Below are 21,074 nucleotides of genomic sequence, written 5' to 3' on the forward strand. Positions count from 1 at the left end.
TCCTGGCTGAAACTAATATTCTAAACTATATCTATAGTAGGGGTAGGGTAGCTAAAGAATAACAGTTAATGGTGGTTGGCTGTTTGGGATGCTATGTACAGTATCTCACAAAATAAGTACCCATACACCTCACATTTTTGTAAATATAGCTTTTCATGTGACAACACTGAAGAAATTACACTTTGCTACAATTGAAAGTAAAAGTAGTGAGTGTACGGCTTGTATAACAGTGTAAATTTGCTGTCCCCTCAAAATAACTCAACACACAGCCATTAATGTCTAAACCGCTGGCAACAAAAATGAGTTTACCCCTAAGTGCAAATGTCAACATTGGGTCCAAAGTCTTAATATTTTGTGTGGTCACCAATTTCTCGCACTGCTTTAACCCTCTTGTGCATGGGAGTTCACTGGAGCTTCAAGGTTGCTACTGGAGTCCTCTGGCTCTTCCACTCCTCCATGATGACATCACGGAGCGGAGCTGTTGAATGTTTGATACCTTCCGCTCCTCCACTTGCAGTTTGAGGATGCCCCAACGATGCTCAATCTGGTTTAGGTATGGAGATATGCTTGGCCAGTTCATCACCTTTAAACTCATAAGTCTATTTCCCAAAGACAACCCTTGGACATGGTGCTGAAAACGTGCACTCTCTGACTCAACTTCTTTGGTCGACCATTGGCGAGGCCTGATCTGAGTTTAACCTGTCCTGCTAAACCGCTGTATGTTCTTGGCCACCATGCTTCGGCTCAGTTTCAGGTTATTCGCAATCTTGGAGCCAAGGCCATCTTTATATAGAGATCCTCAGTTCTTTCCCATGAGGTGCCACCGTGGCATGTATTTAGATCTTCCAGTATCAGAGCGATAACACCAAGTTTCACACCTGAGACCTTGTTGTAACACTAGCGACTAACGAATCACATGAAACTGGGAGGGAAAATGGCTAATTTGGGGGGTATACTCTTGCCAGCAGTTTAGACCTTAATGGCTGTGTGAGTTATTTTGAGGGGACAAATTTACACTGTTATACAATCTGTACACTCACAAATTGTAGCAAACTGACATTTCTTCAGTGTTGTCAGATGTAAAGATAGAATAAAAGATTTACAAAAATGTGAGGGGTGTACTCTTGTGAGATGCTATATGTACCCCTTTATTGCAAAATTATTTCCTACAGTAAGACAATGTCTGAACAAGTACAATTGTTAGTGAATTTAATCGAATGTATGCCATAGTAGCAGACAAAGCAAGGAAGGGATAAAAGAAGGCAGCAACTTTGTATCTGTGCAAGCAATGTTCAACCAGACACAAGTGCTGTCAAATATTTCAGTTCACAAAATCCCAGGAAATGTTCTAAGTGCAGATCCAATAATAGAAAATCTTCAAAAGATTCTCTGGCGTATCACTTGTGTAGACAATCTCTTCTCTGTCTTACTCAGACATCAAAAATTAGTTACCGAAAATGGAATATTGTAATACTATACTACAGTTTAAAAATGATGGCACTTTACAGTACAGATTGTTTACTATATGGTTAACGAGTTGTAATATTTGTAGTTTTACTACAACAAATTGTTTGCACTTTTATTTAAAGTTTTAAACTGGTGTATTTTCAACTCATGAAGCAACTTGCACTTTTTTTTTTGTTTTGTTTTTCAAGAAACTCCAAATTGTAGTGAATCAAAATACAAATGGCAAAGATCAAGCTATGGATACTACAGTCAATTTTGGAGAATTTCTCCATATTGGTTATTTTTACCTCCATTTAGCATTTTGATCTTTGCTATCGTTTGGAGTTTATTGAATAAACCACTGTTATGTGTTAAATAAGTGTTATAACAAGTGTCCTAAATATCGACAAAGAAACCCATGCCATGTTTAGGGTATTCTCTCCTTCCAGTATACCTCTATGAGTCTGACCCTAAAAGTGGGATAGTTCTATCTATACTATAGTCTATAGGCACCAAAATAACTTTAGCTTAATGAACCATTTTTTGTGTATTATTAATCCTGCCCCTGCAATCTGTCTCACTGCTCAATTCTCTGCCATTTAGCTGTTAAATCACTGAATATTTTTTTATTTTTTTGTTTTTCAGCCTAGTCATAACCCTGCCTTGTGTGACTAACACAGCTTCCTTAAAATGTTGCTGTCAAGAGACATCTAATGTTTAGACTTCCTTTACTGTACATTGGGGTTGATTTTCTAAAACTAGAGAGTGCAAAATGTGGTGCATCTGTGCATAGTAACCAATCAGCTTCCAGGTGGTATTGTGAAAGCTGAACTGAACAAGCTGAAGTTAGAAGCTGATTGGCTACCGTGCACAGCTGCACCAGATTTTGCACTCTACTGTTTGGTGTTTAAAAGTTATCTCCTGCACTGTAATTTGCCTTTAGGAGACACCTCCCGTATTGTATGTGCTTAAGGTTAAATTTACAGAGGAGATTAAAAACCTCTACAGTGAGCAAATTCTGATGGGAAAATTAAACCCTTTTTTTTCATGGCTGTGTCAGTCACATACAGGGGAGGTGTAACTAGGGCTCCCTGCATCCATTCAAAGGACAGAAACAAAAGTGTTTCAACGCCTAAATGGCAGAGAAACTAAGGCTCCATTCACACTAGCGCGTTTTTTGATGCATTTTGCATTTTGCAGAAATGCATGGGAATTTTTTAACATGGGTTCCTATGGAACATGTTCACATCAATGCTTTTTTGTATCTCTGCATTTTTGGAAAGGGTCGGGGACTTTTTTTCATGCAAAAAGCAGCGTTTTGCATGTAATGGATTTCAATGGACAAGCATCAAAAACGCAAGTGCACCGTTTTTGCAGCGTTTTTGGTGCGTTTTTGGTGCGCTTTTGCCGTTTTTCTTTATTTTTTTTTTTATTTTTTTTTTTTTGTAATTTTTTTTTAAGACTGTAAAAAAAAAAAAAAAAAAAAAAAAAAACGCAAAACGCAAATCGCGGCAAAAACGCTGCAAAAACGCTACAAAAACGCTGCTCAAAAACGTGCCAAGCATGAAAAAAAAACCTCCAAAAACGCTCAAAAGCAACATGCATAGGTGTGAATCGAGCCTAAAGGTGTATGGGTGGGGTGGTCTATACACAAATGGATTAAGCTAATTTTGTTGCCTCTTACCTATAGTATCCCTTTTAGTAGTGAATGGACGTGTGTAAACTGCCTTTTATGGATAGTTTTGGACTTCAAGATTTTAAACTGATGTTTATTTCACATCAGTCAGTACCTTGTACTTTTTTGGTTGTTTTTTTCACTAAACTCAAAATTCTAGTGAACCAGAACCAAAAAGGCAAAGATCAAGCTAAAATTGGCAAGCTATGGCTACAAGGCGAGTTTGATAATTTCTCCATATTAGCTATTTTTACCTGCATTTTGCTCTTTGCTATAGTTTGGCATTTATTGAATAAACCCGCTATGTGTTAAATGAGTGTTGTATAACACGTCACGTGTCTTAAATATTGCCTATGACACCCATGCGGCATGGGTTCATTGAGGTTGACTGGAATGAGAGAATAACCTAAACATGGCCATGTCCATGCCATGTTTAGGGTATTTTCTCCTTCCAGTCTACCTCTATGACCCTTGGGCCTTGTTCACACCTATGCATTTTTATTGTTTTTTTGCATTTTGCAGATTTGCACTACAGTCTATTTAACATTGTTTCCAATGAAGCACACTCTGTAGTGCAAATATGCAAAAAGCACTAAAAATGCATAGGTGCGAATCAGGCCTAAAAGTGGGATAGTTCTACAATATTTAAAAATATACTATAGGCACCAAAATAACTTTAGCTTAATGAAGCAGTTTTGGTGTATGAATCATGCCCCTGCATTCCAACATGCTGTCTCACGGCTCAATTCTCTGCCATTTAGCAGTTAAATAACAGATTTTTTTATTTTTTTTGTCTTTCGGCCTGACTGAGCCTAGTCATGCCTTGTGTCAGTCACTCACACTGCCTCCCTAAAATTTTGCTGTCAAGAGACATCCAATGTTTAGAATTCCTTTACTGTACATTGGGGTTGATTTTCTAAAACTAGAGTGCAAAATGTGGTGCATCTGTGCATAGTAACCAATCAGCTTCCAGGTGGTATTGTGAAAGCTGAACTGAACAAGCTGAAGTTGGAAGCTGATTGGCTACCGTGCACAGCTGCACCACCAGATTTTGCACTCTGTTTTGTGTTTACAATTTCTCATCTGATTCATGCACTGTAATTTGCCTGTAGGAGCCACCTCCTGTACGTGCTTAAGGTTCAATTTACAGAGGACTCAGAGGAGATTAAAAACCTCTACAGTGTGCAAATTCTTATGGGAAAATTAAACCCTTTTTTCATGGCTGTGTGAGTTGTCAGTCACATCCTGGGGACGAGGTTTAACTAGGGCTGCCTCACCTGCATCCATTCCATGGACAGAAACAAAAGTGATTAAACGCCTAAATCGCAGAGAAACTAAAGGTGTATGGTCTATACACAAACTGATTGAGCTAGTTTTGTTGTCGATTACTTGTAGTATCCCTTCTAGTAGCGAATTGATGTGTGTAAGCTGCATTTTATGGGTAGTTTTTGAATTTTATATTTAAACAGATGTGTATTTCACATCAGTGAGTACCTTGCACTTTTAAGTAGTGAATTGATGTGTGTAACCTGCATCTGTTTGTATTGGATGTTGATAACTTTGTTTTAAGTATAATAAAAATACAACTTATTAAGACATTTTGTATGCTTTTTTTTTTTTTACTTGAGACAAGTTGATAGTCTGAATTTACTCTTCTGCCAATGTGTTTTGGTGTGTGCATTGAACAAAGGGGATGTGTGTGCGCAATGCCCAAGCATATATTCTATTTTGCTCCCTGCATAAGATTACTACTGACTTAAACATAGGTTTATATAATACTCGTCGTAGGTGAGGTCAGTGTATGTCAGTTAGCCAGGTCAGTGTAGTGTATGTATGTCAGGTAGGTAGGTAAGGTGAGGTCAGTGTATGTATGTCGGGTAGGTGAGGTCAGTGTAATGGTCAGTGTGTCAGTTAGGTGAGTTTAGCGCCCATCATTGATGGGCAGCACTGGTAAGCCAGGCAGCAACCAGCAAGTTAGCTTACCCCCCACCACACAACCCCACCACCCAGCCAAAAACACCCGCGATATGACAACCCCGGATCCCCCCATGGTGCCACCATCGGCCTTCGGGCTGAAGCCCCTGGTCTTTTTGACACCTAGCAACGCGCCTGCTGTCATGTTAAAGTGATCCAGGTGGCTGTGTAGGTGCCCGATCACTTTTACAGTATGAGCAGTGTGGATAATTCTAGGGCCATCATTCACAGTTTATTCTAAACTGATGAACTGTAAGGGCATTAAAGTTTTACCTGTTCATAAATTGGGGTACTATCATTTTTTGCCATTTTGCGGACACATGCAGTTTTAAGGCTTGACACATTTATCGTGCAAAAATTGCGTACTACTATATTTTTATTCTATAGGGTTTCTGCTTTCAGAAAATATATATTGTTCTGGGGGTTTTAAGTAATGTTATAGCCAAAATGCAGATTTTAACATGTGTGCAAAAATGAACAAATTGCTCCAAAGGGGAACCCCACAGCAGGAATGAACCAGAGCTCCGTTCAAGCCTCCGATATCCCACTACCCCATCAACTCTAAAGCAATTCCATAAGAAGAAATTGAACTGCTCACTGTATTAAACACATCATATTTACTTACCCTAATTCGTTTCACTCAGCAAGGAGCTTGCCCTAAAGCTAATCCAGAGGTAGGCAAAAAACCTATAAAGCATGGTTCAGTTAGGAATTAATCCAGTTTTTCTTTTCTTTTCTGGCGAGAACGAATCCTTAAGGAAGTCTATTCCACATTTTCACAGCTCTTACTGTGAAGAATATTTTGGTGCATATGAAGTCCTAAACGCTATTCTGAGTAATGTGTAAATTTTAGGTCTAAATATTAAAACAGTTAACCATCTATAGCATATGATTTATTTTCTCAATGTTGCCTAGATTGGCACAACCTTACATGAGCCCTTGATGTGGACTACATACAGCTGTATCAACACACATTGCACAGATATGCTCCGCTAAAGTCACTCTCAGAAACAAACAATCACGTGTAGCTGGTGCAAATGTGTGGATAGGAAGTGGCTGAAAGAAGCTAGAGGAGATCAGCATCCCTGAGATACAAAAAAGATGACAAAACAGTATTTTATAAATAAAAATAAATGGCAAATATTTATGATACACACTGCTTTAGCACATTAGGTGCATATGTCTAATTTCAATTTATTTGACCATTATGGGCATTCCACCATCAAACTTTAACATTTTAAAGTGCAAAACTAATAAATTGGGTATATTATATGCCATGCTTTTCCCAAGTAAACATTGGTCATAATAAAAGGAAATATCTTATTCTTTCTTGATATTATAGGGACTCTTTTACCAACATGCTCAGAATGTCACTGTAAATCTCCATGAAAACAGGACTGGAACATTACCTGTCTGTAGATTCCTTTAGGACTTTCAGTTCTGTTGCCTGTCTTTCCTGGGCTAGCTCTAATAATTTGCTGAATTGCTGTTAAAATAGTTAAATAAACAAATGTATATCAATACACTGTAATATGCAGCTGAATTTGTAAGAGGAGAATAGGAACTAATACAAAAATTACAATTCTTATTCTTGAAATACTGTATGTTTTAGGCTCGGTTCACATTGGTGTGATGCAAGAACCCTGTGGGTTCCCGCATTGCACCCGACTCGCAGGCAGTTTACTCTGCCATATGTGAACCGCTGGGAGTGTCAATACAAAGTTAATGACACCCCCAGATCAGTTGGCATATCACAGTGCGAACTGTCAATTCGGACATGAATTGGATCGCATGGGTGTGAACATCCATGCGATCCAATTCTGGTGCGGACCAAAAAAGGGTCCTGCACGACTTTAGTCCGAATGCAATGCAAATTCAGCTATACAATCTGTATGGTTGAATTCGCATCGCACAGACATCACATGTAATTTGCACAGCAGTGCGGTGTGAATCACATGCGATGTCGCAAAGCGCACTAATGTGAACCGAGCCTTAAAGGGGCATAGACAATGTACCACAACAAACAATATTATGGAATTTTCAACAAGATACACATTTAAAGGGTTAGTTGACATAAACTTTTGGTGATGCTGGAAAGTCTAACAATTTCTTTCACTTCTCATGAAGTTTGGTGAAATTTCCGCCCTTCAAGGACCCTGGCCAAAACAGTTGCTGCGGTTAATATGAAGGTTGGATTTTTGTCTACTTTCAAAACCTAGTTCACACCACATGCAGCCCAGTGTGTTTTTTTCTGCATCAAAAATGCATGGAAAGTAGGTTATATGGTTTTCAATGACATAGTTCACACCAGTGCTTGCAGTTCCAGAAAAAAAAAAAGTAGAACATGCTGCATTTTTCCTGAACTGGTCTGTACTGGCATGCTGTAAAATGCATCAAAAATGCACTGAAACACACCTAAATGCACCAAAAACGCACTGGAACAGAAATGTCCTTATTTAAGGTTAAGAAAAAAGAAGGGGAAAAATGCACTGGATTGCATCAAAAACACACCAAAATCACATCAGAAACGCACTTGAATGCATCAAAATCGCGCATGCAGAAAAGCATCTGGAACGTATCTGGACTTTCTATGGTGTGAACTGGCCCTGAAAATAATTTTTTACATTATGCAGAATGTAGTCAGGAGGACCTTAACCACTTGCTTACTGGGCACTTAAACCCCCCTCCTATCCAGACCAATTTTCAGCTTTCAGCGCTGACGCACTTTGAATGACAATTGCGCGGTCATACAACACTGTACCCATATGACATTTTTATCATTTTTTCACCACAAATAGAGCTTTCTTTTAGTGGTATTTGATCACCTCTGCAGTTTTTACTTTTTGTTAAAAAAATGTAAAAAACTGAATTTTTTAGAAAAAAAAAAATTTACATTTTTTTATATTTTGTTATAAAAAATTTAAAACAGGTAATTTTTCTCCTCCATTGATGTACGCTGATGAGGCGGCAGTGATGGGCACTGATAGGCGGCAGTGATGGGCACTGATCAGTTACACTGATAGGCAGCACTGCTAGGTGGCACTGATTGGCACTACTGGTGGGCATTGATAGCTGGCACTTGGCATTGATAGGTGGCACTTGTGGGCATTGATAGGTGGCACTTGTGGGCACTGTTAGGTGGCACTGTGGGCAGTGTTAGGTGGCACTGATGAGGCAGATGTGCCTCTTCCACTTCGGGACCGATGTCCCTCACATCTGAGCCGGTGATCGGCTTTTTTTTCTACTCACGCTGTCAGCGTGAGTAGAAAAAAAAAAAAGATTACCGATCTTTTGTTTACATCATGTGATCAGCTGTCATTGGCTGACAGATGATCACATGGTAAGGGGCCGGGACCGGCCCCTTCCTTAGATCGGTGATCACCCGAGTCTCAGTGACTCGGCGATCACAGCGCGCGCGCCGAGCGCATGCAGAGGGGAGGCCGTCACATGACGGCCTCCCGGGAATTCAGGTCCACGCTGTGGCCGTCATTCGGCCATAGCGCGGATGCCAAGTGGTTAAACACCCCAAAGCTGGCAATGATCAAACGGTCCAAAGAGAGAGGGAACACAGAAAGGAAATATGGTGGCTTCAAAGTTGTGGATGGCCAAAATGGGTTTTTCATTTTTAGTTAATGGCCCTTTATAATTCTACCCAATATTGAAGAGCCCTAGGGCCATTATAAAAAAAATCTGAGTTCTGAGATGGAAAAAAATGTAACATTTTTTTTGGAGAATTCTGAGTTTAAAAAAAAATATTTTTTTTAAAAATAAATTCTGAGTTTGAAAGTCAGAATTCTGAGTTTGAAACTCAGAATTCTGAGATTAAAAGTCAGAATTCTGACATTAAAAGTCAGAATTCTGAGTTTCAAAGTCAGAATTCTGAGAATAAAAGTCAGCATTCTGACTTTGAAAGTCAGAATTCTGAGATTTAAAGTCAGAATTCTAAGTTTCAAAGTCAGAATTCTGAAATTCAAAGTCAGAAGTCTGAGATTAAAAGTCAGAATTCTGAGTTTCAAAGTCAGAATTCTGAGTTTCAAAGTCAGAATTCTGAGATTCAAAAGTCAGAATTCTGAGATTCAAAATCAAAATTCTGCATTTATAAATAGAGTAGTCTCTATTAGGAGGATTTTAGGACCAATGAGCAATAATGTAGTAACACCCACAGATCATAATTTTGCAGACATACATGTCTTCTGCTCTATAAATGGATATGTAAATCTATCTTAGTTATAGCACACATTATAGGGAAACAGGCAGACCTGCGTTCTCTGGTCCCTCTACTGTATTAATAGTTCCTCGGTTTGCTGCTTTATGGGAATTGTGAATGGCTAGAAGGCAGCAGGACAATATGTGTCTATGGTCATAATGGATCGATCATAGCAATTACTTGTCTGGACTAATACAGTTGTTTCACAGACAATTAACCTCATATCAAACATAAAAAGGAAGTAATAAGCGCCATTGTGTTATAGCCTAGTGGTTAGTGTAACAGGCTTATCTTGGTTGCACAATTTTTACATATATATATATATATATATATATATATATATATATATATATATATATATATATATATATTTAATGAAGGCTTAAATTGTATTTTATTGATATATCCAAATTGATTTTAAGGTATATTAACAAAGACATATTGATAAAATTGTTGTATATTCTGACTACTATAAATTAGAAAGTAGGGATTTTGTTTTACAAAGCTGTATTAGGGTGATCAGGGTGATTAGGGTGACATGGGGGCAGTTCTCAATTTCAGGAGGCTGTCCCTGGAAGCTGCATGATAACCATCATGCCTCACAACTTAGCCGTGGGCTCTGCACTATAAGGTAATCTGTGCGTGTGTACTACAACGTACATGCACACACCGATATCTCCCCTTCACTGATTGGCTGGCTGCCTACCTATCCATTATTGGCCAGCACTGTGCTGCAGAGAAAACCGGTCCAGGACAAGTGGGGGGCAGAAGGGACATGTGTCCCAGGCGTCGAATGGAGGGGCTAGAATTTGGTCACTCATCCCGCTGTTCACTCACAGGAATGACTGTGTCACCCATTAGAAGGCGCATAGCTGCCAACTGTCCCGAATTTCCCGGGACATTCCCGGGACTTGGACTTCATTCCCGGATTTGTGGTGTCCCGGGAAATGTCCCGAAAAATTCGGTTCCGGTTTTTGAAACCGCCGCCGCCGCTAGAGGTCGGCGGCCGGCGGAGACATTGTCTCCGCCGGCCGCCATTTTGTTGAAGTTCAGGAAGACGGCTGGGGGGAGGCTAGACGAAGCTTCTGCGTCGCCGCCCACCCCCTGCCCCGCTCCTCCTCGGCCCGCCTCGGCCCGCCCCGCTCCGCCTCGCCCTGCTCCGCCTCGGCCCGCCTACCCCCCGCCCCGCTGCCAGTCTGATATGGAAAGGGGCGGGGGTTCTAGGTGGGGGGTGAGCGCGTGCACCGCTGTGGGACACGATGTGAGTGGGGGGGGGCACTGGGGACACCTGATGTGAGTGGGGGGGGCACTGGGGACACCTGATGTGAGTGGGGGGGGCACTGGGGACACCTGATGTGAGTGGGGGGGGCACTGGGGACACCTGATGTGAGTGGGGGGGCACTGGGGACACCTGATGTGAGTGGGGGGGGGCACTGGGGACACCTGATGTGAGTGGGGGGGCACTGGGGACACCTGATGTGAGTGGGGGGGCACTGGGGACACCTGATGTGAGTGGGGGGGCACTGGGGACACCTGATGTGAGTGGGGGGGCACTGGGGACACCTGATGTGAGTGGGGGGGCACTGGGGACACCTGATGTGAGTGGGGGGGCACTGGGGACACCTGATGTGAGTGGGGGGGGCACTGGGGACACCTGATGTGAGTGGGGGGGGCACTGGGGACACCTGATGTGAGGGGGGGGCACTGGGGACACCTGATGTGAGGGGGGGCACTGGGGACACCTGATGTGAGGGGGGGGCACTGGGGACACCTGATGTGAGGGGGGGCTCCGCCGGGGACTCCTGGTGTGAGGGGGGCTCCCTTGGGGACTCCTGATGTGAGGGGGGGCTCCGCCGGGGACACCTGATGTGAGGGGGGCTCCGCCGGGGACACCTGATGTGAGGGGGGCTCCGCCGGGGACACCTGATGTGAGGGGGAGCTCCGCCGGGGACACCTGATGTGAGGGGGGGCTCCGCCGGGGACTCCTGGTGTGAGGGGGGGCTCCGCCGGGGACTCCTGGTGTGAGGGGGAGCTCCGCCGGGGACACCTGATGTGAGGGGGAGCTCCGCCGGGGACTCCTGATGTGAGGGGGGGCTCTGCCGGGGACTCCTGGTGTGAGGGGGGGCTCCGCCGGGGACTCCTGATGTGAGGGGGGGCTCCGCCGGGGACTCCTGATGTGAGGGGGGGCTCCGCCGGGGACTCCTGATGTGAGGGGGGGCTCCGCCGGGGACTCCTGATGTGAGGGGGGGCTCCGCCGGGGACTCCTGATGTGAGGGGGGGCTCCGCCGGGGACTCCTGGTGTGAGGGGGGCTCCGCCGGGGACTTCTGATGTGAGGGGGGCTCCGCCGGGGACTCCTGGTGTGAGGGGGGCTCCGCTGGGGGCACCTGATGCAAGGACGGACTCTGCTCGGACATCTGAAGCAAGGACGGACGGCTGGTGGCAGGCGACGTGGCTGGTGACACGCTCAGGGATCCCACTGATTCTGCATTATGGTGAGTTGAATGATTTCATTTTATATTACAATGTAATAATAGAAATAATGCGCTTCAATCATCCTGACACCATAACAACCATGGTGCCGGGATGATTGAAGCATTAACACCAGGTGTTTGGAGTATCTTTATCTGCTGATTGTTAAACTTTCTAGAATACACATATTTCTATTGTGTAGGATCTGGGCCTGCTGTCCCGTCATTTCCCTCTCTCTCCCCCTCTCTCCCCCTCTCTCCCCCTCTCCATCCCTCATTCATTTCAGACTCTAACCACACCCTCTAGAGCCACGCCCATTTAAGCCACGCCCACAATTTCGCGTAAACCACACCCATTTTTCGGCGTGGCGCGCTTCGCGCGCCGCACTTGTCTGTTTTTGCCAGGCCATGCCTGCTGACGAATGCCCCGCCCCCTAATTATTGGACAGCTCCGCCTACAGCCACAAAAGTGTCCCACATTTTTTTTTTACAATGTTGGCAACTATGAAGGCGCAATGTGAGATGGCTGCTGAAGGGAGGAGTCTGCTTCCTCCTCCCTCCAACCAGCTGTGGGTGGAAAAGAGAGGGTGCTCAGTCTCAGCACAGCGCCGCTAGGGAGTGACACAGAGCACAGACATAGCACACTGCCCTACCTCCTGTCTCCCTTGCCATGTGACATCACATGACCAGAAAGGGGAAGAAGAAGAAGCTGCATTTAATCTGAGCAGACACCATGTAAAGAACATATGATCCTTGTGTACTTTGGGGAGGTGGGACAGCTCAGCCTTAGACCTTCCCTCTCTTCCTCAAACCTCCTTACCCTCCTCCCTCTCTTACGATGGGTTCATATTTGTGCATTGGAGGAACACGTGCTAAATCACATGCGTGCCTGCAATGCACAAAAACACACAGCCCTTTTGCAGTCAAGCAAATGCGCCATTAATTCTGACTGTCATCCCCATGTACCTTGCCAGTGTATGCACATTTGTGCACATTCATCTGCATCAAAACGCAGTATAATAAATTATTCTGCATTTTGCTGTGGCATGATTTTTTAAATCTGCCTGCACTTTGGTGAAGTCAGCCTGGCTGGAGCTGTAGGCTCCCTGCTTATCTCTGTCACCTCCATAGTTGTCTTAATTGTTTGTGTCAGTAGTTGGGAGTGGGTTTCTGTCAGTGTGGGGTGTCAGTGGTAGGAAGGGGCGGGGTCTGGCCCAGTGTTAGGAGTTAGGGGAGTGGGTATCAGTCTGTATGTGGAAGATGTCTGTCCTTCTGGGGTGTAAGTAGTTGGTGGTGGAAGTTGTCAGTCTGTGGGAGTGGGGGTCTATCAGCCTGGGTTGTCAGTGGCGGGGGGGGGGGGGGGGGGGAGGATGTCAGTCTGGGATGTCAGTGGTTGGGGATAGGTGCGTTTGCTCACTTTTCAGTGTGCTTTTTTGTATTTCAATAACAGTGTGTTATTTGTTTTTATCTGCATTAGTGGTCATTTCTATTCATATATGGAAGGTGGGTCTTCCTGTAAGGACCCATTCACTCTACATGTTTGAACAATAAGCTCACAGAATTCTTCTTTTGGATAGTCATCTGTACACACAAGCCGAAAGTCGTCAGGTTCCTGCTGATCTGACTGTTTTCGGATGATTTTTAGCCTGTTTGTACCCAGTTTTGGGAAAGGAAGTTACAGGTGAGAGGGAAGAACCACTATCACTTTGGAATGCAAACACCTCTGTGACTTACAGGTGGTAACAGATGGTGCCAGGTGTAAAGCAGTTAGATTCAGTTTCATTCAGGATCCCTTCGCTGGAAGTGATATCAGAAACATAAGGGGGTATGGTTAGGTGTTTGGGGGCATTCGGACCTCCCCTTTCTCAAGCCAGAAGTTTCTGATGTCACTGCCAGCTGAGTGATCCTGATTGGAGTCCGAACCTAACTGCTTTCCACCATCTGTTACCACCAAACTGACAGCTGTATTGCGGTTCTTCTCTCTCACCCGTAGCCTCTTTGCCCAAAGTTGGGTACACACATCCCAAAAATCATCTGAAAATGAGGAACCTGGTGACTTTCGGCCCGTGTGTACAGATCACTGTCTGACAGAAGAATTCTCTGAACTCATGGTTCAAACGTGTAGAGTGAATGGGCCCTTACAGGAAGATCCTCCTTCCATAATACAATAGAAATGACCACTAATGCAGAGATAAACAAATAACACACAGAAAATACTTTTATTGTCTTTTAAGGGAACCTGTTAGTGCAGTAGCTTTTACATCTATTTATTCATTGCCAAACAGCAGAGGGGAGATATTTGTGTGTGCATGTACATTGTGGTTCACACATATAGTTTAGCTCTGGGTTCAGTAACCTGTAGATCGCAAAAAGGTGACTGGCAGATCATAAGCCGATGCCTCCTCTGTAGTGCTGGCTCCTGTCCCATGCGGAGTGATACCAACTGTACTCCACCTCTCATCTTGGCTAGCGGTCTCCAGAGTGGTACCAACAGTAGGAAATAAGAGATCTTCAGGTCAGTGTGAAGCAATACACTGGGTATAAAAGTATAGGGCTGCTTTCACACTGATGTGTTGCGGTTTACCCACACTGCAGGTGAAGTGCAGTGTACCTGCAGCTTTCCTGTGGCTTTGCTGCGCTTAGCCATAGACTTCTATTATATCCTGCGGGTTTGGTGCACTTTCTGAATCCAGGATTCTTGGTACGCTTCCAGAAAGTGCATCACACCTGCAGTATATAAAAGAAGTCTATGGCAAAGTGCAGCTAGCCCAGGAAAGTTGCAGATACACTGTGCTGCACCGGTGGTGTGGATAAAACGCTTATAGTGCAGAGACCAGGGCTAAAATGTGGGGCATGATGGTTATCATGCAGCTTCCAGGGACATTCTTACCCAGGGACAGTCTCCTGAAATTGGCAACTATCTTTGGGGAACTGAAGATGTCACACTAATCGCCCTGATCACCCTAATATATGCACAGATTTTTTTTCAAAAATAATCTCTACTCTCTAATTTATAGTAGTCAGCATATACAACTTAGTGTGCTAAATTTATGAATGCCTTTGTTAATATACTTTGAAATCAGTTTAGATAAATGGATAAAATACAATTTAAGCCCTCACTAACTCATATTTTAAAATATGTTTAATATAATATCAATATATAAAAAAAAAAATACCCTCGTCTGGATTAAAACCCACAAGTTCACCAATGTAAGGCTGTTACTCTAACCACTATACTATCACATAATGGCTCTTAATATCTGCTGTTTATGTTTCATATGAGGTTAATTGTCTGTGAAACAATTGTATTAGTCCAGACAAGTAATTGCTATGATTGATCCATTATGACCAGTCTCCTGAAATTGGGAACTGCCCCCGGGGGAAACTGAAGATGACACCCTAATGATCCTGTCTGATCACCCTAATATATACACAGTTTTTTTTCTTTTAAATATCTACTCTCTAATTTATAGTAGCTAGACAGCATATACTACAACTTTGTGTGCTGAATATATTAGTGTCTTTGTTAATATACCTTGACATCAATTTGGATATGTTGATAAAATACAATTTAAGCTCTCACTATCTCATATTTTAAAATATATAATGTAGCGCTGACAACTTTTGTTGTTAGTCATATGTGTGTTGTGAAAGAATATAAGTTGATCTAGTGCCATCTAGTGGACAATTGAAAAGGTACAACACTTTTATGTTTCATGATTAAGAGAAGTGACATGGAAGTGATTGATTGTTTACTTCTGAACATTAACTATGACCTACCCACAATGCTCCTGGACAAGAGAAGAACTGAACTGCATTGTGGAAGGATATAAAAGGGCTGGGAGCGGCCATCTTAGGTCTCTTGTTCCTGGGACACGTGGCCTGCCAGCAGGACTCTGTGGATGTGTGTGTCCCACAGGATTGCGGCCTACCTTGTGAAGGAGCGGAGCAGCAGCAGGGATCCTGCCATCGTATCACAGTGTGCTGAAGTAGCAGAAGTGATTGTTTCGGAGATCCGTGGGGGAGGTAACCAAGGACTCCCGGTCGTTCGCAAACGGAACAGTGTGACGGCGTGGTGGTGCCTCCATACGGACTGAGAACTGCTGAAACGGAGACATCCATCTGCCGGATCCCGTGTGGTGAGAGGGTTAACACCCGGAACTTTGTTTAATACTACACACACTTAGGACGGTTACAGAGTATTGCTGGGACTGATAGTCCCACGGAACAAGTTAAGTTGGAGAACAACTCGTCCGGGATAACTGTCACTCTAATGTCAAGCACCCCCTTAAGAACCATAGAATGGATCCCCCCCACTGTGGCACAGTGGTGTGAGGCAGACGGCACCCGCTCAGAAGCGAGTGTGGCCATGGAGCTCTGGGGAGATATCTGGGAGAAAGAACACATTAACCGAGTGGTAAAAACACTATCCCCAGAACAAAGAGCCAAGGTGGTCGCAGTAAGACCCAATCATGAGACATTTCGTACTTATGCATTATTGGCGTGGAGGAAGGGAGTTCCGGAAAATTTCAGGGGTGCAAGTGTTGAACTCGCTGACAAGACCAAGTTTTATCTGACCCAACCAAGGGAAGAAGGGGAGAATCTTGCCACCTTCCCCCAGATGAGTTCAGCAGAAACCAAGGTTCCATTACAGTCAGCACTGGCTACAATCGAGCCAGAACTCTTTACAGCCCTGGGAAATTTGGTGTCCCAATGTCAAAAAGGGAACCCAACATATTCAGGGACTGGGTACCGAAAACTGGGCATTTTCTCAGGCCAACGGCCTGTACCCTAAGGAGAAGACAACTTTGAAGAGTTTTTGGAACAGGCCACTCAAGTGTTGAATGAGTGGGACATCCCTGAAACGCAAAAAAAGCAGCGGATTACTGAAAACCTGAAAGGGCATGCTTCCGAGGCTTAGCAAACAAAACTGTGTAGCCCAAGACTACTTAGATATCCTGCAAGATGTGTTCGGACGTAGAAGGTTTCTGAATTAATTTATTAATTAGAACACACCGATCAAGAAACAGGACAGAAGTTGTCAGAATATATGAGACGGTTAGACAAGGTCATTCACCAGATATTGTTAAAGAAGGGATTAGATCCTAGTAAGGTGGACGAAGTTCGAGCCAAACAAGTTTTAAGAGGCCAGCCTTTGGATCCCATCACCCTCCAGTTAAGAACTCGTCAAGATGGAGGCATATTGAAGTACCCAGATTTAATTCGGATTGTACAGGAGGACGAAGCTATCCTAGAAAGGAAGAAGGAAAAAATCCAAGAACCAAAACACACTGTTGGAGTCAGGACGGTTAGTGTGATGAAAGAGGATCCTCAGATTGCGCTTCTTAAGACTCAGGTGGCTCAGTTGATGGAGATGATGGCTTTGCTGACCGCAAGATCCTCTGATCTGCCCAATGGAGGAACTAAAGAAAATAAAAAAGTATCAGACTTCACATTCAGAAGGGAATCTGAACCTTGTTTCAACTGTGGAGGAGCTGGACATTTTGGGAGAGTGTGCCCAAGCCCAAGGGCAGCAGTACAACGTCAAAAGCCGGCGGAAAACTTCAAAGGGCCCCAGTGAAGGAGTCAACTGGGTGCCCTGTAACAGTCGTCAACTCCAATGAAACCCAGGTTCACAAAGTTTTGAGAGTAAGAGGAATGAAGTTGAGTGAGCGTACATGGAAACAAGGAGTCAGGACGCGCACTAACAAGCAAAAGAAGCCGAACACTCATGGTGAATTTCCCCCCAACCTAGTAGGACCCTCTCCGATCATCCCCATCCAGGTAGAAGGAATATACGCCAAAGCTCTGCTGGATACTGGAGCCCAAGTGACTTTATTATATAAAGATTTCTACATGAAGCATCTCAAGCATCTGCCCCTGCAAAAGTTAGGAGAGTTGTAGATATGGGGCCTAGGTACCCAGAACTTCCCTTATGAGGGGTATATCCCTATCAAACTTACCTTTGACCCGAGTGTGGCTGGAAAGGCGGAGACTTTCGATACCCTAGCAGTTGTGTGTCCTCGGCCCCCTAGGGCTCTTAAAAGTTCCCTTATCATCGGAACAAATACTGATCTGGTCAGAAGACTCCTGACACCACTTGTACAGAAGGAAAGTGCCCTGGCCATGAAGGTACACCCCATGCTAACCCAAGTGTACAAGGATATAGTACACGAACAGAAGGCCCCACCAGAAGAGGTGGGAAAAGTTTGACGTTTAGACCGAGGTGAAGAACTGCTACAACCAGGTGAAGTTTATATGCATGAGGGCCTCTGTCAAATTGAGTTGGAGACAACCTGGTCATTTTGTTGTTTTGGAGACAGACACCCAAGAAGAGGATGTGGGTCTGGAAATACTCCCAAAAGTGTTATCAACTAAGGCACTCAAGAGAAGCAGAGGGAGGGTTTCAGTGAGTGTTTGGAACACGAAAGCCTTGCCTGTGAAGATACCAGCAAGAATGTTGCTGGGGCAGGCGAATCAAGCAACCCCGGTTTCCCCAAGTGATGTCAAAAGAGGACCCGAGGAGGAGATTCCCATAGAGAACTTCTACCCAAAGAACACCTCTCTTACGCCTGTTTGGATGGAGAGGGCCAAAGCCCAGCTTATGAAGTGGAAAGAGGTTTTCTCAAAGAGTGAGTTTGATGTGGGATATGCCAAGAGTGCGGAGCACAAGATTCAGCTGGAGGAAGACAAACCTTTTCGAGAAAGGGTCAGGAGGATCCCACTGGGAGATCTTGAGGACCTTCGAGAACAGCTGGCTGAGCTGAAAAGGACTGGGATTATCAGGGAGTCCAGGAGTCCATACGCCTCCCCTATAGTAGTAGTGAGGAAGAAAAATGGGTCACTACGGCTGTGTATTGTCTATAGGACCCTGAACCGACGGACCATTCCCAATCAATACACTACCCCTCTTATAGAAGATGCCCTACAGAGCCTGTCAGGGGCGAAGTGGTTCAGTGTATTAGATTTTATTATCAGATCCCCATGAGTCCTGAGGATAAGGAAAAGACCGCTTTCATTACCCCCGTGGGATTCTATGAATTTAACCGGATGCCACAAGGTTTGTCTGGGGCCCCAGCAACTTTCCAGCCGCTCATGGAGAAGACAGTAGGCGACATGAACTTGATTGAGGTCTTAGTATACTTAGACGATATCATAGTCTTTGGCCGAACTCTTGAAGAGCATGAAGAGCGACTGGAAAAGGTTCTGAAGAGATTACATGATGAGGGCTTGAAACTTTCAATGGAGAAATGTCAGTTCTATCAATCTTTGGTGAACTATTTGGGGCACATTGTGTCTGAAGAAGGGATAGCAACTGACCCTGAGAAGTTGGAAGCTGTTACTTCTTAGCCCAAGCCCACGAATGTGACTGAGCTCAGGTCATTTCTAGGATTCTGCTCCTACTATCGGAGGTTTGTGGAGGGGTTTGCGAAGATAGCCCACCCCCTCACAGAGCTACTGAAGAATCAGGAAGCGGCTGATGTGGATTCGGAGGAACCTGGGAGGCAAAAGGAAGGGCCTCGGAAGAAAAAGGAGTCTATCCTGGATCAGTGGACTCCGCAGTGTGAGGAGACATTCAGACAATTGAAGTGGAGCCTTACCACTGCTCCAGTGCTAGCTTATGCGGATCCTACCAAGCCCTATGAACTGCACGTGGATGCTAGCCAAGATGGGCTAGGTGGAGTACTCTACCAAGATCATGATGGACATTTAAGGCCCATTGCTTATGTGAGCCAGAGCTTGTCTCCCGCCGAGAAGAACTACCCTACTCATAAGCTTGAGTTCCTGGCCTTGAAGTGGGTCGTGGTAGACAAGTTGAGAGATTACCTGTATGGTGCAGAGTTTGTAGTTAAAACTGATAACAATCCCCTCACATACTTGCTTACCACTGCAAAGTTGGATGCCACAGGCCATAGGTGGTTGGCTGCTCTTTCAACATTCTCCTTCAACTTGAAATACATACCAGGAGTGGGCAATAGAGATGCAGATGCGCTATCCAGAAGACCTCACAGTCCCCTGAACTCCCAAAAGGATTGGACTCAGCTTGCCCCCGAAGGGGTAAGAGCCCTTTGTGAAGGAGCAGAAAAGCAGGAGAAAGGTGGAGCCAGAGCTGAAAAATCGAAATTATCGAGAAAAGACCTTAGGAGAGACCAACAGGAGGATCCACTCTGCAGCTTGATATTGGAAGCTCTGGAGAGTCAGTACCCTGATCTACTTTTGAAAAGTGCTCAGAAAGAAGCTCTGTTGTTGCTTAAAGAGTGGAGTCGGCTGCAGTTGCAACAAGGGGTGGTCTACCGAAGGGGCCCCTCTGAAGATCTGGAGGAGAAGTGGCAACTGTTTCTGCCAGAGAAACACAGAGAGACAGTGTTAATCGCTCTGCATGATTGTCGTGGACATCTGGGGGCAGAAAGAACTCTTCAATTAATAAGGGATAGATTTTATTGGCCTTACATGAGGAAAGAGGTGGAGAGTTACTGCCATTCCTGCCATAGGTGTATCCAGAGAAAGACTTTGCCGCAACGGCCAGCTCCGATGGGTCATTTATCAAGCCAAGGTCCCATGGATCTAGTTTGCATAGATTTTCTGTGTCTAGAATATGACTTGAGTGGGCAAGGAAATATTCTGGTAGTCACAGACCATTTTACCAGATATGCTCCATCTTTCTCCACGAAAGATCAGAAGGCAGTCACAGTGGCAAAGACACTAGTGGAGAAGTTCTTTGTCCATTATGGCCTACCACAGAGGATTCACTCAGATCAGGGAAGAGACTTCGAGAGTACGCTCATCAGGAGATTATTGGATCTGTTGGGAATTCAGAAGTCTAGAACTACACCCTATCATCCACAAGGAGACCCTCAGCCGGAGAGGTTTAATAGAACTCTTCTCAATATGTTGGGGACACTGACCTCTGAGCAAAAGCCCAACTGGTGTAAGCATATTGCCGCTTTAGTACATGCATATAACAGCACCAAGAGTGACATCACAGGATATTCACCTTATCAGCTGATGTTTGGGCAAGAGGCTAGATTACCAGTGGACTTGGCTTTCGGGACTTCTCTGGACCACACCTCAAATACCTCTCATCGAGGATATACATAAAGGTTGCGAGAGAGTCTGAAGATTGCTTATGAGAAGGCTTGGACTATGTCAAACAACAGAGGCAATAGAAATAAGAGGAACTTTGACCTCAAAGTAAGGATTCAAGATATACAACCTGGTGACCGAGTTCTATTAAGGAATTTGGGTATTCCTGGGAAGCACAAGCTGGCAAATCACTGGAGGTCACAGCCATACATTGTATGT

At 44.4% G+C, this 21,074-nt stretch overlaps 1 protein-coding gene across 1 annotated transcript in view; it reads right to left on the bottom strand.

Moving 5' to 3' along the window:
* The window catches only part of PLCB2 (phospholipase C beta 2), a 405,331-nt gene that overhangs the window by 55,561 nt on the left and 328,696 nt on the right, over positions 1–21,074 (bottom strand). The window contains exon 28 of the mRNA XM_073609959.1: positions 6,505–6,581. Coding sequence (XP_073466060.1) covers positions 6,505–6,581 — 77 coding nt within the window. The remainder of the gene's footprint in view (positions 1–6,504; positions 6,582–21,074) is intronic.

The sequence above is a fragment of the Aquarana catesbeiana genome, linkage group LG13, assembly GCF_042186555.1.
Source record: "Aquarana catesbeiana isolate 2022-GZ linkage group LG13, ASM4218655v1, whole genome shotgun sequence".
NCBI classification, from domain to species: domain Eukaryota; kingdom Metazoa; phylum Chordata; class Amphibia; order Anura; family Ranidae; genus Aquarana; species Aquarana catesbeiana.